Source organism: Schistocerca nitens, chromosome 1 (genome assembly GCF_023898315.1).
Source record: "Schistocerca nitens isolate TAMUIC-IGC-003100 chromosome 1, iqSchNite1.1, whole genome shotgun sequence".
Taxonomy (NCBI): Eukaryota; Metazoa; Arthropoda; class Insecta; order Orthoptera; family Acrididae; genus Schistocerca; species Schistocerca nitens.
The window spans coordinates 116552748-116568575 of record NC_064614.1 but is presented as its reverse complement, the minus strand read 5'-3'; the positions used below and the strand labels follow the sequence as shown (position 1 = coordinate 116568575).

The 15828-nt window shown below is 41.6% G+C and overlaps 1 protein-coding gene across 3 annotated transcripts in view; it reads left to right on the top strand.

Annotated features, from left to right (window-relative positions):
• LOC126242219 (short-chain dehydrogenase/reductase family 9C member 7-like) overlaps positions 1-15828 on the top strand; it is a 189467-nt gene that overhangs the window by 120376 nt on the left and 53263 nt on the right. For all 3 annotated transcript variants that reach the window (XM_049948072.1, XM_049948070.1, XM_049948071.1), the window contains exon 6: positions 6230-6341. In XM_049948072.1, coding sequence (XP_049804029.1) covers positions 6230-6341 — 112 coding nt within the window. The remainder of the gene's footprint in view (positions 1-6229; positions 6342-15828) is intronic.

Sequence of the window (15828 nt, the reverse complement as noted above, 5' to 3'; positions counted from 1 at the left end):
TCAACCAAGTAAATGAATTTACTGAACATGCTGCAAATTACTACAGGGAGCCTGTGTGTCAGAATTCTCATCCAGTGTGGCGCAACTGCGTTACGATAGAAAAATGACTCGCAGAGAAGAGGATTTCGTGGTTCTTTTGGACGAATGGTAGCTTGTTATACCTATGGTCTGGGTTCGATTCCCACTTCCGTCAATGATTTTAGATAGGGAGAGACAGATTCCATTCTCTCCTGGCTACATCAAGTGAAGGAGATATAATGGCTGCGTGGTCTGAAAATTCGCATTCAAGATGATATTCCTTCTTTACCAAGTAGACGGTAGGTTGAACCACAATAAAGTCTGGAGTGGCGACATGTAGAAACTCTATCACCAGTAACCTTTCTTATACTAGTTATTTATTTCAAGTGACGACACAAACGCTATGTATGGTCACAGGACACTTATTCCATCTTTTATTTGAGCTTCTGTATGTCGATAAAATTGGTTCTAAACTGGGAATACAACTGAGACCGCCCTTAACGCGGAATTTGATCCTTTCGTGGCAATACAGCTCGGCTACAATTTGTTGTTTGTTCAAAACTGCAGATTCCTCAACACCTTCACATATTACGCGTGAATGGGATCGAATCCTGGCCCGGCACTAAAGATTTAATTATGTATTATCAAGCTCTATCATGAGAACACCTATCTGCTAGTGGATAATAATTTTGATTTTTAATGTATTTTCATTCGTTGTCAACTCTAACGATATCTGACGTTTTTAACTCCCAGTGAGACACAGAACTATTTGCGAGATGACTGTAAGTTCAAGATACTATTCTGAGCAGCTGGTGGATAAAAATTCGGTAGCTGAAGTCTCTTTGTGTGTAGTCAACAACGATATGTGTGGGGCTCTATTCCCAGTGAGCGCTGAACTCTTCGTCATATTATTTCAGTTCGTCGTGTCATTTAATGTTCATACATATTCTCAACTAGCTGCTCGTGAATAACTTTAATTTTTAATGTCATTTTGAGTTAAATAGTTCAGATGGTTCAGATGGCTCTGAGCACTATGGGACTTAACTTCTAAGGTCATCAGTCCCCTAGAACTTAGAACTACTTAAACCTAACTAACCTAAGGACATCACTCACATCCATGCCCGAGGCAGGATTCGAACCTGCGACCTTAGCGGTCACGCGGTTCCAGACTGAAGCGCCTAGAACCGCACGGCCACACTGGCCGTCCCCCACCATCTGGTATCAATGCATTACTCTATCATCCATTATATATAACATTTTCATAGTACACTTGATATTATAGATGAGTAGGACACAAGACAGGACATAGATAATGTCCGTTTGACGTCAACAGTGTGTAACATTTTACTTTTTTTGAATAGGACAATGTTCCTCTCCAATAATTTTTAGATTAGTTACAATAAGCTTACGCTGCAAGGGAATTCGCTTGTATTTTTCAATATGTGGTCTGTTGTCGGTTTGAAGGCCTTCCATAACATCGGCAACGTAGTGCAACTCCACCGAGGGCTGTCTGGAGTAGGGTGGAGATAGCAATGTGAAAGTTGCGAGCTGTCGAAGACGATCTTCATATTCCTAATGCGATTAGGACATCGTATACTCTTGACGACGTTTAGCACCTGTGCGGTCAGTCACCCAATTTCAGAATTCATTTTGAGTAATCCTGCTAAATTCCCAAAATATTGTCTTTTTATATTGATGAGTAATATGGATAGTCGTCACGTTCATGTGCCGTCTACAACGCAAATTTAATGTTACTATCCTAGGAACTAACCTGCAATACGTTTTGTATTTCATAATCGGAACTATCTGCATTAACCGTCATCAGAGCAATGTCAGGGAACAGAATGCAGCAGTGCCTTGCTACCTACTTGAGGACCTGCTTGAGTCGTGTTCTAAGGAAAGGGTAGTTGCTGGTTCACATTATATTACACTAGCGAGAAGTACCGACTTTTCCTTTTCTCTGCAAACATCCAGAACTAAATTCAGTAACTAAATGCTAAGAATATATTTGCATTGTGGCAACTCAAAGATCAGTAGATATGGATGTAGATATAGATACAGATTTTTATATTTAAAGCCATTCTCGTTCTGCGTTGGAATAAACATCATTCATTATTTGCTTGTTCTTGTTACGATTGTTATTGTCATTCTCTCACTCGCAAGAGTTTTCGCATTCCTATTTGGTATCGATGCACAAGAAGAGTGGCTATGAAAGAAGGGAATACTGAATGTTACGTCATGCAGAATACACTCATTTACTTCGGCTCCTCGTGATATACGCTACAGGAGAAGTGAGATACATAAAGTTGACAGTGTGAGGACAGACCTGGATGCACAACTGTGCAACTACACAGTGTTACCAGATAAAATGGTGCTGCGGAATCGAAAGTGTAGTACGGACTTTGCCACAGTAGCAGACAGCTGGTAATTTAGGACCATGACCGTGGATTACACTTTGGTCAGTGCTGGTTAGAGTGCTGCAACTGTAAATGGAAGGCTTTGTTTGATAATCTTATGATGATGTAGTCTGAATAAATTAAGCCATTGGATACAAAGCGGTTTAGTTTTGAGACCTAACCCACGAGGGGGGAAGGCACAGTGGTCTGCTTCAGGAATTCTAAGCAATAAAACACAAAAAACAACCCAGGAAGGGAGACATGCATTTGGAATCTGTTCATCGTTACGGGGTCAAACAAGAGGGTAACATTACTGAAACAATGATCGGGCTACTTAGTATATAATAGAGCATACAGATTTCAAGGAGGAAACGTATGAAGACGCAGACTTCCTCGTTATCAATATGTGCGGCATATCTTTCGTGTTAACGAAAGTAAATTCCCGCTTTACCTCTTCTTACGTGTCAAATGAAATGAATGCCATGAGGAATAGAATACTTGTTGACTGCGTCTCTTCTTGCTTCCATCCTTACCAACATATTTCTTCATTCTCGTGGTAATCATGACATTCTATGTGTATGCTGCAAAAGATTGCAAGTGGACAAATTCTACATCGAGGTGCAAAGCGTTATATTCAATTCGAATAAGCTTCCGGTGTATTTTTACTTCGTTTGTATTTTTAGATGATTATGAACGTTACGGAAAATTATCTCACATGCTTTATGTTGAATGAGAAACATTGAATGATCCGTTTTGCTTTACCTACGTTGAAATGATATAATGTCGGCGTCAACAGCCTTCTTCCACGCCGGAAGCTGAAACTTGTATGATTCTGGATTAATGATAATTGAATTCTCATATGTATACATAGCCCACAAGGCGACGTAAGAAACCATCAGGGGAGTACGCCGCATAAAAACCAAACGTGCGCGCGCGTCTCCACTCTGAAGAACCGTATCGGAGAATCACGGCAAGCATTTCGCTGAAGAGCTGCCTCATCAGAGAGCCTAGAAATGGCAGCGTCGTAGCAAGTATTTGTCAACACTCTGATAGTGCATTTACTTCCGGGTGTAGGTCGGCGTTACCTCGCTAAATTCACTTGACATTCATTTCCCACATCGAAGACTCGTACGATATAATCGACTGCAAGATGACACAATTAGAAAGTATATTTAATTTCTGGACTCCAAGAACGGCGTTCTTCACATAAGTAACACCTGTTTGTGTGTGCATTCGGGAGGACGACGGTGCAATCCCGCGCCCGGCCATCCTGATTTAGGTTTTCAATGATTTCCCTAAATCGCTTCAGGCAAATGCCGGGATGGTTCCTTAGGAAGGGCACGGCCGATTTCCTTCCCCATCCTTCCCTAATCCGAGCTTGTGCTCCGTCTCTAATGACATCGTTGTCGACGGGACGTTAAAACAGTAATCTCCACCTCCTCTGTTCGTGTGTTTAAGGTTGCGTTTTGAGGGTCAGGCAACATCGCAGTGACTATATTCCGCCTCTGGCCGCCAGTGTGTCGTTAGCTCAGAGGTTCCCTTGTGCGTTGCAGTGCTTGTACTATAAGACATAGCATTTCGAATCACGGTAGAAGCCGCTGACTACAACCTTTTCTTTTCCATTTTAATTAATGGAGTTGCAAACTGCTAGTAAAAATTTCTTATGCGAAATCTGAAGAATGCCTTTAAACATCAATCTTCGTCCGATTTCGACTTAGTAAATTAAGTTAATATCATGGATTTCTGCTTTGCAAATTCCAAGGTGCTTCACTGTAAAATAGACCCTGAAAAGATTCAAACCGACTGTCAACGATATAAATTTGAGCTTTGTTCGTCATATAGATCTAACATGTCAGAAGGTTGTTTATGAAGTGCACATGTTCATTAATATAGTTCCCTTCTTCTAAATTTTTGCAATAGCATTTAACTGTAGACGTTTTCTAACACCGGCGTTAGCAATTCCTTTCCGTTCCCTGAAACCTTCAAAACGACAAATTTTTCTGCTTTAAATCTGATGACCTTAACTATCACTTCCGATCAACAATAAATACTTCATGAACCCATACATGGAACTCCAAATGTGCAGTGTTCCTGCACTGCTACAGAGCATGCATTGCAAGGTATTCACACAGTTTATCGCATAGACTTACCATAAGGAATAAAACAAGAACTGTAATACACTTTATACCACAGACGCTCACTCTGGCTTGACGAAAACATCCAAACATTGACCAAAAGTTGCACAAATAATTGAGTTTCAAAGGAAAAGAAACGGGGTATGAAGCATTTATAAATTCATCGAATGTAGTGAGGTGGTTTAATTTCGTCCCAGTCTATAAAATTAATTTCGGGCCATACTCAGCTCTTGCCGATTAATGTAATATAATACCCGCCTTCTAATCAGGGCTTCTGTCTCCGTTGCTTTTGAGCGTGAATGGAAATTGTAGAAATTTTCTGTGGAGCAACATTTAATAATAAAGCGTTTTAAATCATCAAAAGCGATGAGCGGTAGCAGGCGCTTTCGATAAAGAACGGGGGAGAGCAGCGCCGCTGCTGTCGCCACGGCCGCTGCCAGTAGCCAGCAAATGGATCCCGGAGCTTTACCGCATACGGCGTCCAGAGGAGGACAGTCTGCAGGAAATCTGCCGCAAAATCGTTACTGGATAAAATTATGATATCGGTGTGTCACAAAGCGAAATAGATTGAATCTGCGCTACCATTACATTCACGTCTTCAGCATTCAGACAGATGAGGCTATAAAAATATTTTATGCCAGCTCTTCTCGATCCACTGACATTATGGACAGAAACAACGCACGCTACCGCTAGACCACAGGCGTAATCAGCCTAGGGTTTCTCTATCATGGGACAAGTTTTCCTCCAGGAAGTGCCGCAGTCTACAGTGTTGCCAGATTGTGCAGATAACCGGACTTAGAGAATTAGCGAGTTGGCCAGTTTTTTTGTCCCATGTCGCGATCGGCGCGGACTTAGCCTCTGAAGCGGCCGGCCGCCGGTCAAGTTTTATGTCAAATAGTGTACATGTGCGTCAGTGAAAAAGACCAATAAAAAGGTGCTAGCATGTGGACGTCATGTGCTGTTCCAGTCTCGTCTGTACCTAAGGTCCATCACCGTTCCCTTTGGATCCCTACGTAATTCGGTGCTCTCCGATATACACGATCGAACAGCGGAGGAGTGGTACTCAAGCGTCAACTTTAGGTTACAGTATCTCCGGATGTCATTAACATTTTACAATGCAACAAACGGCACTGATTACGTATTTGTTTATATGTTCAGATGTGCTAACAAAACTAACGTGGTTCCGTTTAAAAAACGTAGGTTTGTGTTAAAAAACATACTTCCGTGCATTTTTGTATGGTTTGTATTAACCAATTACACTAGCCCCTCTCCTCACGTTCGGTCTGTGGAATCGATTCGTCAGTGTTTGATGTGGTTTACGAAATATATCCAGCGGTAATGTCAGGTGACTCACCCTGTATATATATGTGAACACACACACACACACGTATATATATATATATATATATATATATATATATATATATATATGTGTGTGTGTGTGTGTGTGTGTGTGTGTGTGTGTGTGTGTGTGCGCGTGCGTGCGTGCACGCGCAACTGTACATCAACTGCTTTGCCCTCCCATGATACTCAGCGGATTTTTTGTTTTCATGTGAGGGATTATTGTCTTCTAATTCTGATGTTTAAACGAATGCTTTTACGACATATACAAGAATTAATAAATAATCCTCAGGCAGTGAATAACCGAGATGATCTCCTTAAAATACTGTACTTTTTCAGGTCTGGTCTGAACAATCCCGACCATTTCAAGGCAACAGTTTCGAAGAATTTTCAGACGTGCCCACTAAGTGTGAGGGAGGCTTACGGACTTGATTACGAAGATAAGTGCACGGTGAGTCACATGCAAAATTTGACTCCCAACTTCTGTTCCTTAGACGAATATTTATTTAGAAACTTCTAGCTTGTTTAGTGCAAAAGTACTGTACATTTAGTCTACTTCGACTATTAAACTAAATACTCTCTTTTGATATGTGACGTCATTTATAGAATAAATAGTCAACAGGCAATTATTATTATTTTTTATGCAACTTATCGCAAAACTGCGCAAAAATATGATACACGTACAACAGAAAAATAAGATATGAAACATACTTCCGAAAATATTAACAAACTAGTATAAAATTACAGCAAGTGAACACTCAGAGCCGTTACCAAAATCACAGTTCCATCAGAGTTCTGTGGAGAAAGGACTTAACCATACCACAGCCTTTGGAGAGCCCTATACCAAGTCGTTTCAATCTCCTTGAAATTATTGGTCAGTCAAGAATAATATGCTCTACTTTTTGCTCTATAACGCCAGAATCACATTTAGGTCTGTATACAGACCCCATTTATATATATTAAAAAAAAAATGCTCGGCAACTTGCATTCGCACTTTTGACGCGATTGGAGCGGCTCCAAATTTTTCTCGAGAAAACAGTAGTACAAACCGGAAAAAACCAAACAAATTTGCTCTGCATGAGGATCAATCTTGAGAACATTGCATTTAGCAGTCCAGTACACTATCACATTTGGACCTCTACGGACGAGTTGCAACCTCATTTTACGCTTCTTCTCAGTCTTTGTAACATTCAAAAACCATTTTCAAAACTTTTTAGAGATATATTTCTACAATGTGGTAACACAAACCATTTGTAACCCAGTCTCCGAAACGTAAATTCCAAGACAAAATACCACTGTGCATGAGCTTTACGGCAGTAAGAGCATCGCGCTAGGTAGTGACGTCACAGACATCACGTGGCTCATATGGAACTTTTTGTGGGTTTTCAAAATATTTGAATTTCATTGCCGGTTTTTTTAATGTTGAAATTCTTGAAGAAAAAACCATGTTATGAGCTTAAAATGGCATTATTAGTCATTTAAGCTGATTTCCAGAAAACAGGCAAATGTCGTGTTTTACGGCAAACGGGCTCGAGAATGGGAGCTTTACAGAGAGATCACGCTTCGTTACTACTGCCTGATACAAACACATGTCTCTTATAATTGCAAATATTAAAGCCTCGCAGCTAAAATTGGAAAGAATGTCACTTTGAAATAATAACAGTACAGATCAATATTAATTCGATTATTCTTTTGGCACGTCACACATTTTCTAACAAGGCCTAGGCTCCCCCACTATTGCACCGACAGTCAAGTTCATTTTTTTTTCATTCATGTTGAAGTAACCATTGCTGCACTGCGTTCCTGCATTAATTTTTCAGTTATCACCACTCACAGGAGACATATTGTATCTGTTCCGGTAGCGGAAATTACTAACCAATTTACAATTTTTACAAACAGTTCTGCGTGCCTTTCGCGAAGAACCCGAAATGCTACTTTTACCCTAAGAACCTACGTAATATTTTGAACTCGTAACCAACTCTTCAGGATATTCTGCAGTCTATGCACGACAACGGTTGCACCCGGCAAAAACACGCTCGTGCTCATTAGCACCTAGGCATTGTTGACGCTAAATAGCAACACAATGCGCCCACCAGAGAAAAGCAGGCGCAGCTGCGAAAGTTCCAGAAGCCGGAGATGCTTAAGGAGTACGATATGCTATGTCATAACATCAAAGACAGCAGTACTCCTTACACTATCATAAGGAGCAGTTGCCAATATTGTTTCGAGCACGCTACGCAAGTTCTTTCTGGAAAGCCCTTACACAATCATCGATACAGTACCGATCTCTCTCCATGCGACGGTCCTGGTCATTGATCTCCTTCGGACGAAGAGGTGTTCGCCTGAGTACAACCACTAGTGGCTAGGATACCTAGCTCTCACCCAGGAGGTCTGGATTCGATTCCCCGTACCGGAAATTGTCCCATAGGCAACGGCAAATATTTTTCCGTGAAGTTATCGACAGGCGTGTCTCACAGTGGGATAAATGTATTAACATTTCACCAAACGTTTAGTAACAAATCAGTCACAGTTGCAGGACATATGTTTGGCGAATAGTTTCGAACCATCAAACAGTTTGATTCTGACTTGCTAAGGACGATGATGTTGATTGCGACAGTCATCTGCAAATAACTTATAAAACATGTATTGCCATTTTGATGTTTGTCATTATGATCAGGAACTTTCAGCGCAGCCTCATTAGGCTAGGCGTGAGAATGAGCTAGTAAGTTCTAAAATAGTCACCAAACATATGTACTGCAACTTTGACGGATTTGTTAATAAACGCTTCAAGAAATATTAAAAATATAGGTTGACTCTTACATAAAAGATGACAGCAAAAAGCCACTTTTTACAATGATATTTATTTATTTAAATAGCGTAGTTATTGGTTTCGAACATTACAGTTCATCTTCAGAGGCTAGTTCACGTTAAGATACATTTTCCATTAGCTTTCATGTTTTGTTTTCCCGAATGATGAAATTTCCTCGGTGTGGTGGTGCCCCACAACCAAAACAAGATGTGAGACAATGTATTTTTAACTGTAACTGTGTCTCGTAACTTGTTTTGGTTGTGGGGCACTACCACCCAGAGGAAATTACATCATTTGGGAAAACAAAACATGAAACCTAATGTAAAATGTATCTTAGCGTGAACTAGCGTCTGAAGATGAACTATAATGTTCGAAACCGGTAATGGAACTATTTAAATCCTTATATATAAAATTCTGGTGTCACAGTGTTAGTTGCCATACTCCTCCGAAACGGCTCGATCGATTCTGATGAAATTTTACATGTATATTCGATAGGTCTGAGAATCAGACGTTATCTATTTTTCATACCCCTAAGTGATAAGGGTGCTCCACTACAAAACTTTTTTTCTTATTTTTTGGACAGAACTTTTTATTTTTATTTTTTTATGATGTGCTATTAAAAAAATACACGCAACCCTAAATTTTCACCCTTCTACCACCAACCCCTATTTTTTAACAGTGATTTTAGTAATTTAATAATTTTCAGCCCCTGTCGATAACTGATCAATTATCACTTGATCAGTTATCCCCGCCAGGTGGCTACGGTGATAGTCTTTCACTATTCGATAGATAGGTAATTCAAGAAAACGTACCAAAAGCAACGACTAGAATATCCCTCCTTGAATCGACGTAACTACACTCCTGGAAATGGAAAAAAGAACACATTGACACCGGTGTGTCAGACCCACCATACTTGCTCCGGACACTGCGAGAGGGCTGTACAAGCAATGATCACACGCACGGCACAGCGGACACACCAGGAACCGCGGTGTTGGCCGTCGAATGGCGCTAGCTGCGCAGCATTTGTGCACCGCCGCCGTCAGTGTCAGCCAGTTTGCCGTGGCATACGGAGCTCCATCGCAGTCTTTAACACTGGTAGCATGCCGCGACAGCGTGGACGTGAACCGTATGTGCAGTTGACGGACTTTGAGCGAGGGCGTACAGTGGGCATGCGGGAGGCCGGGTGGACGTACCGCCGAATTGCTCAACACGTGGGGCGTGAGGTCTCCACAGTACATCGATGTTGTCGCCAGTGGTCGGCGGAAGGTGCACGTGCCCGTCGACCTGGGTCCGGACCGCAGCGACGCACGGATGCACGCCAAGACCGTAGGATCCTACGCAGTGCCGTAGGGGACCGCACCGCCACTTCCCAGCAAATTAGGGACACTGTTGCTCCTGGGGTATCGGCGAGGACCATTCGCAACCGTCTCCATGAAGCTGGGCTACGGTCCCGCACACCGTTAGGCCGTCTTCCGCTCACGCCCCAACATCGTGCAGCCCGCCTCCAGTGGTGTCGCGACAGGCGTGAATGGAGGGACGAATGGAGACGTGTCGTCTTCAGCGATGAGAGTCGCTTCTGCCTTGGTGCCAATGATGGTCGTATGCGTGTTTGGCGCCGTGCAGGTGAGCGCCACAATCAGGACTGCATACGACCGAGGCACACAGGGCCAACACCCGGCATCATGGTGTGGGGAGCGATCTCCTACACTGGCCGTACACCACTGGTGATCGTCGAGGGGACACTGAATAGTGCACGGTACATCCAAACCGTCATCGAACCCATCGTTCTACCATTCCTAGACCGGCAAGGGAACTTGCTGTTCCAACAGGACAATGCACGTCCGCATGTATCCCGTGCCACCCAACGTGCTCTAGAAGGTGTAAGTCAACTACCCTGGCCAGCAAGATCTCCGGATCTGTCCCCCATTGAGCATGTTTGGGACTGGATGAAGCGTCGTCTCACGCGGTCTGCACGTCCAGCACGAACTCTGGTCCAACTGAGGCGCCAGGTGAAAATGGCATGGCAAGCCGTTCCACAGGACTACATCCAGCATCTCTACGATCGTCTCCATGGGAGAATAGCAGCCTGCATTGCTGCGAAACGTGGATATACACTGTACTAGTGCCGACATTGTGCATGCTCTGTTGCCTGTGTCTATGTGCCTGTGGTTCTGTCAGTGTGATCATGTGATGTATCTGACCCCAGGAATGTGTCAATAAAGTTTCCCCTTCCAGGGACAATGAATTCACGGTGTTCTTATTTCAATTTCCAGGAGTGTAGATCGAGAAGTTTACTAGGTAGCACGCGTCTTTCGCCAAACCGGCATTTAGGCCTAGCGCACAAGCAGAGATTTTTATCGTACGGAAATATGTCGTACGATCAAATTCTTTTAGTGGAACAAAGAAGTTCCTATGCTCTCCTTTGTTCCTCTAAAAGAATTTAATCGTACAATATTTTTACGTACGATAAAAATCGATGCATGTGCGCTTGGCCTTGTTCATAATGCTGGCGAACACGTTTCGACACGAAATTGCCACTGTGTTTCTATGCTCATGGACGAGCCGTGTATTGGCAGCAATTGATAAATCCGCGCGATCTATCGTAGAAACGCTAGAACTAGTAGTGGCCGATACTGCCGGACTTCCCCCTAAGCCTTTTCTCACTCCCTACACAGTTTTCGGCCATTATTATTATTTGTGTCACGAGCTCCCGGAAACAACGGCTATTGTGTTACACGTAAACATTGTGTTACACGTATACATTATTCTTATAGACTAGAGATAATTTATATGACTAAACAACGTTTGCCGGGTCAGCTATAACTTATAAAGATTTTCAGAGGTGGAACGAAGTTTGCCGGGTATAGCTAGTAAATAAATAGTATTGTAAAAAGTGACAGATTGCTGTCATCTTTTATGTAAGAGTCAACGTGCTCAGAATGTCAGTTTTCGACAAAAAAGCAGTATTAAAAAAGTTGCTGGTTCTGTGTCAACAAGATATTGAATCTGAAAAAATGTATTAACAGCTATGACGATTACTTTTGAAATAATAAACAGTTTACTTACTTTTTCCTCATCTGTCTCGTTTTCATTTGACATCTCTTTTACGTCATTCGATTCTAAACTGTAGTCCGGCTTCGATTCCATTTTTATATGACTCGTCGTTCCCTGTATTTTGTCTCTGCTACGTTCAGAAATCAAAGAGTACTTTCTATTCAACACTGTCGTAAACAGTCTCTGAAACTACAGTTATTGCTATAAAGATTTCTGTTCTGTTAGGTCGCTTATCATTGCAGTTACGAATGCCTTTAAAAATCTCTTGTGACAGTGAATGTGATTAAAATATATAAAATGTTAAAACGTACATATTTGCTCCCTCCCGCTCCTCATATTAGCATACACAGTCACTCTCAAGTGCACAAAACCGAAAATCGTTAACATAATCTTTGTCCTTAGACACACCAGTAAAATATGGAGCCTGATAGTCTGAAGAGAGATAGGTCATTGGAGGGCGAGGGGGTGGGATGATTTGATAGTCGAGGGGTGGGGCGAATATCAACAAAGAAGAGGGAGAGAAATGTATCGAGCTTTGTCTTTCTTTAGCTCATTTTCGAAAATAATTCGTGCTGCATCGAGTGCTTCTACGTTTCTTCGGAGCACTAGCTGATCTTCCTTGAGGTCGGCTTTTACTAGTTTTTCCGTTCTTCGGTACATACATGGTTTGGCATAATTCGCAGCAGTCAGCACTTGGCACCTTTGGAGTTGGAATGATTACATTCTTCTGTAAGCTCGAGGGTATTTTGCGTGTTTTAACCGTCAGGCGGAATAACATTGTTGTTGTTCTTGTGGTCTTCAGTCCTGAGACTGGTTTCATGCAGCTCTCCATGCTACTCTATCCTGTGCAAGCTTCTTCATCTCCCAGTACCTACTGCAACCTACATCCTTCTGAATCTGCTTGGTGTATTCATCTCTTGGTCTCCCTCTACGATGTTTACCCTCCACGCTGCCCTCCAATACTAAATTTGTGATCCCTTGATGCCTCAGAACATGTCCTACCAACCGATCCCTTCTTCTAGTCAAGTTGTGACACAAACTTCTCTTCTCCCAATCCTCTTCAACACCTTCTCATTAGTTATTTGATCTACCCACCTAATCTTCAGCATTCTTCTGTAGCACCACATTTCGAAAGCTTCTATTCTCTTCTTGTCCAAGCTATTTATCGTCCATGTTTCACTTCCATACATGGCTACACTCCATACAAATACTTTCAGAAATGACTTCCTGACACTTAAATCTATACTCGATGTTAACAAATTTCTCTTCTTCAGAAACGCTTTCCTTGCCTTTGCCAGTCTACATTTTACATCCTCTCTACTTCGACCATCATCAGTTATTTTGCTCCCCAAATAGCAAAACTCCTTTACTACTTTAAGTGTCTCATTTCCTAATCTAATACCCTCAGCATCACCCGAATTAATTCGACTACATTCCATTATCCTCGTTTTGATTTTGTTGATGTTCATCTTATATCCTCCTTTCCAGACGCTATCCATTCCAGTCAACTGCTCTTCCAAGTCCTTTGCTGTCTGTGACAGAGTTACAATGTCATCGGCGAACCTCAAAGTTTTTATTTCTTCTCCATAGATTTTAATACCTACTCCGAATTTTTCTTTTGTTTCCTTTACTGCTTGCTCAATATACAGATTGAATAACATCGGGGAGAGGCTACAACCCTGTCTTACTCCCTTCCCAACAACTGCTTCCCTTTCATGTCCCTCGACTCTTATAACTGCCATCTGGTTTCTGTACAAATTGTAAATAGCCTTTCGCTCCCTGTATTTTACCCCTGCCACCTTTAGAATTTGAAAGAGAGTATTCCAGTGAACATTGTCAAAAGCTTTCTCTAAGTCTACAAATGCTAGAAACGTAGGTTTGTCTTTCCTTAATCTTTCTTCTAAGATAAGTCGTAAGGTCAGTATTGCCTCACGTGTTCCAGTATTTCTACGGAATCCAAACTGATCTTCCCCGAGTTCGGCTTCTACTAGTTTTTCCATTCGTCTGTAAAGAATTCGTGTTAGTATTTTGCAGCTGTGAATTATTAAACTGATAGTTTGGTAATTTTCACATCTGTCAACACCTGCTTTCTTTGGGATTGGAATTATTATATTCTTCTTGAAGTCTGAGGGTATTTCGCCTGTTTCATACATCTTGCTCACCAGATGGTAGAGTTTTGTCAGGACTGGCTCCCCCAAGGCCGTCAGTAGTTCCAATGGAATGTTGTCTACTCCGGGGGCCTTGTTTTGACTCAGGTCTTTCAGTGCTCTGTCAAAATCTTCACGCAGTATCGTATCTCCGATTTCATCTACATCCTCTTCCATTTCCATAATATTGTCCTCAAGTACATCGCCCTTGTATAGACCCTCTATATACTCCTTCCACCTTTCTGCTTCCCCTTCTTTGCTTAGAACTGGGTTTCCATCTGAGCTCTTGATGTTCATACAAGTGGTTCTCTTATCTGCAAAGGTCTCTCTAATTTTCCTGTAGGCAGTATCTATCTTACCCCTAGTGAGATAAGCTTCTACATCCTTACATTTGTCCTCTAGCCAGCCCTGCTTAGCCATTTTGCACTTCCTGTCGATCTCATTTTTGAGACGTTTGTATTCCTTTTTGCCTTCTTCATTTACTGCATTTTTATATTTTCTCCTTTCATCAATTAAATTCAATATTTCTTCTGTTACCCAAGGATTTCTACTAGCCCTCGTCTTTTTACCTACTTGATCCTCTGCTGCCTTCACTACTTCATCCCTCAAAGCTACCCATTCTTCTTCTACTGTATTTCTTACCCCCATTCCTGTCAATTGTTCCCTTATGCTCTCTCTGGAATAACATTATCATGGCTATATCTCCCAAGGATCTCAATAATCATGAGGGAAATTCGTCTACTCCAGATGCCTTGTTTCGGTCTAGTTGTTACAGTGCTCTGTCAAGTTATTTTCGCAGTATCATATTAATTTGCTTTCCTCCGTATAGTCCTTCTATATATAATTTTCAGCATTCGGCTGGACTACTGGCTCCTCAACGAAGCTTTTGATATTCACACAAAAGTTTCTCTAATTTTCCTATAAGCAGCGTCGACATTTCTCATAATCACACATGCTCGTACAGCTTTGCATTCCTCCTCTACTCATTCCTGTTTCGTCAAAGTGATCTTCTAGCACACTCATTAGTTTGTTGCCTAATTAATTTCTGTATTTTTATGTCTTCTCCTTTCACCAGTTAAACTCAGTAAATCCTCTGTTATCAAACAATTTTGACTGGGCTTTGTCTTTTTGCTGCCTTCATTACACCATCCCTCGAAGCTATTAGTTCGTCTTCCCCTGTATTCGGTTCCATGGTTTCACTCATACGCTCCCTAATGCTCCATTTCAAACATTCAGCGCTCTAATTCTTGAAATTTATCCAGGTCCCATCTCTTTAATTTACTACCTTTCTACCAATTCTTCGGTTTTAATCCGCAGTTCATACCCAATAAATTATGGTTTGAGTTTGCACATGCCCCTGAAAATATTTTGGTGTTAAGTCTGTTTTCAAAATCTCTATCTTGCCATTATATAATTTCTGAAACCTAGCAGTGCTTCCAGATCTCTTACATGTACACAGTCTTCTTTCATGATTATTAAACCAAAAGTTAACAGTGATTAACTAATGCTCTGTGCTTAATACTACCAGGTGGCTTCCCCTTTCATTCCTGTCTTCCAATCTATGTTCTCCCACTATTTTTCCTTCTCTTCTTTTTCCTGTTATTGAATGCCAGTATTTACATCCACATAAATATTCCGCACAACGCTGTGAAGCGCTTGGAGGAGCTTACGTCCTATTGAATTAGGGGTTTTTCCAGTTTCATTCACGTGCGGAGCGTGGGAAGAATGAATGTTTAAACGCCTCTGTGAGTGCTATAATTAATCTAATCTCGTCCTCACGATTACTACAGGGTTGTAGTGTACATCTAGAATCTTTACTTAAAGCCAGTTTTTGAAACTTTGTAAGTAGGCTTTCTCGGGATAGTTTACCTCTACCTTCAAAAGACTGCCACTTCAATTTGGTCAGTACCTCTTTGACACTCTCCTTT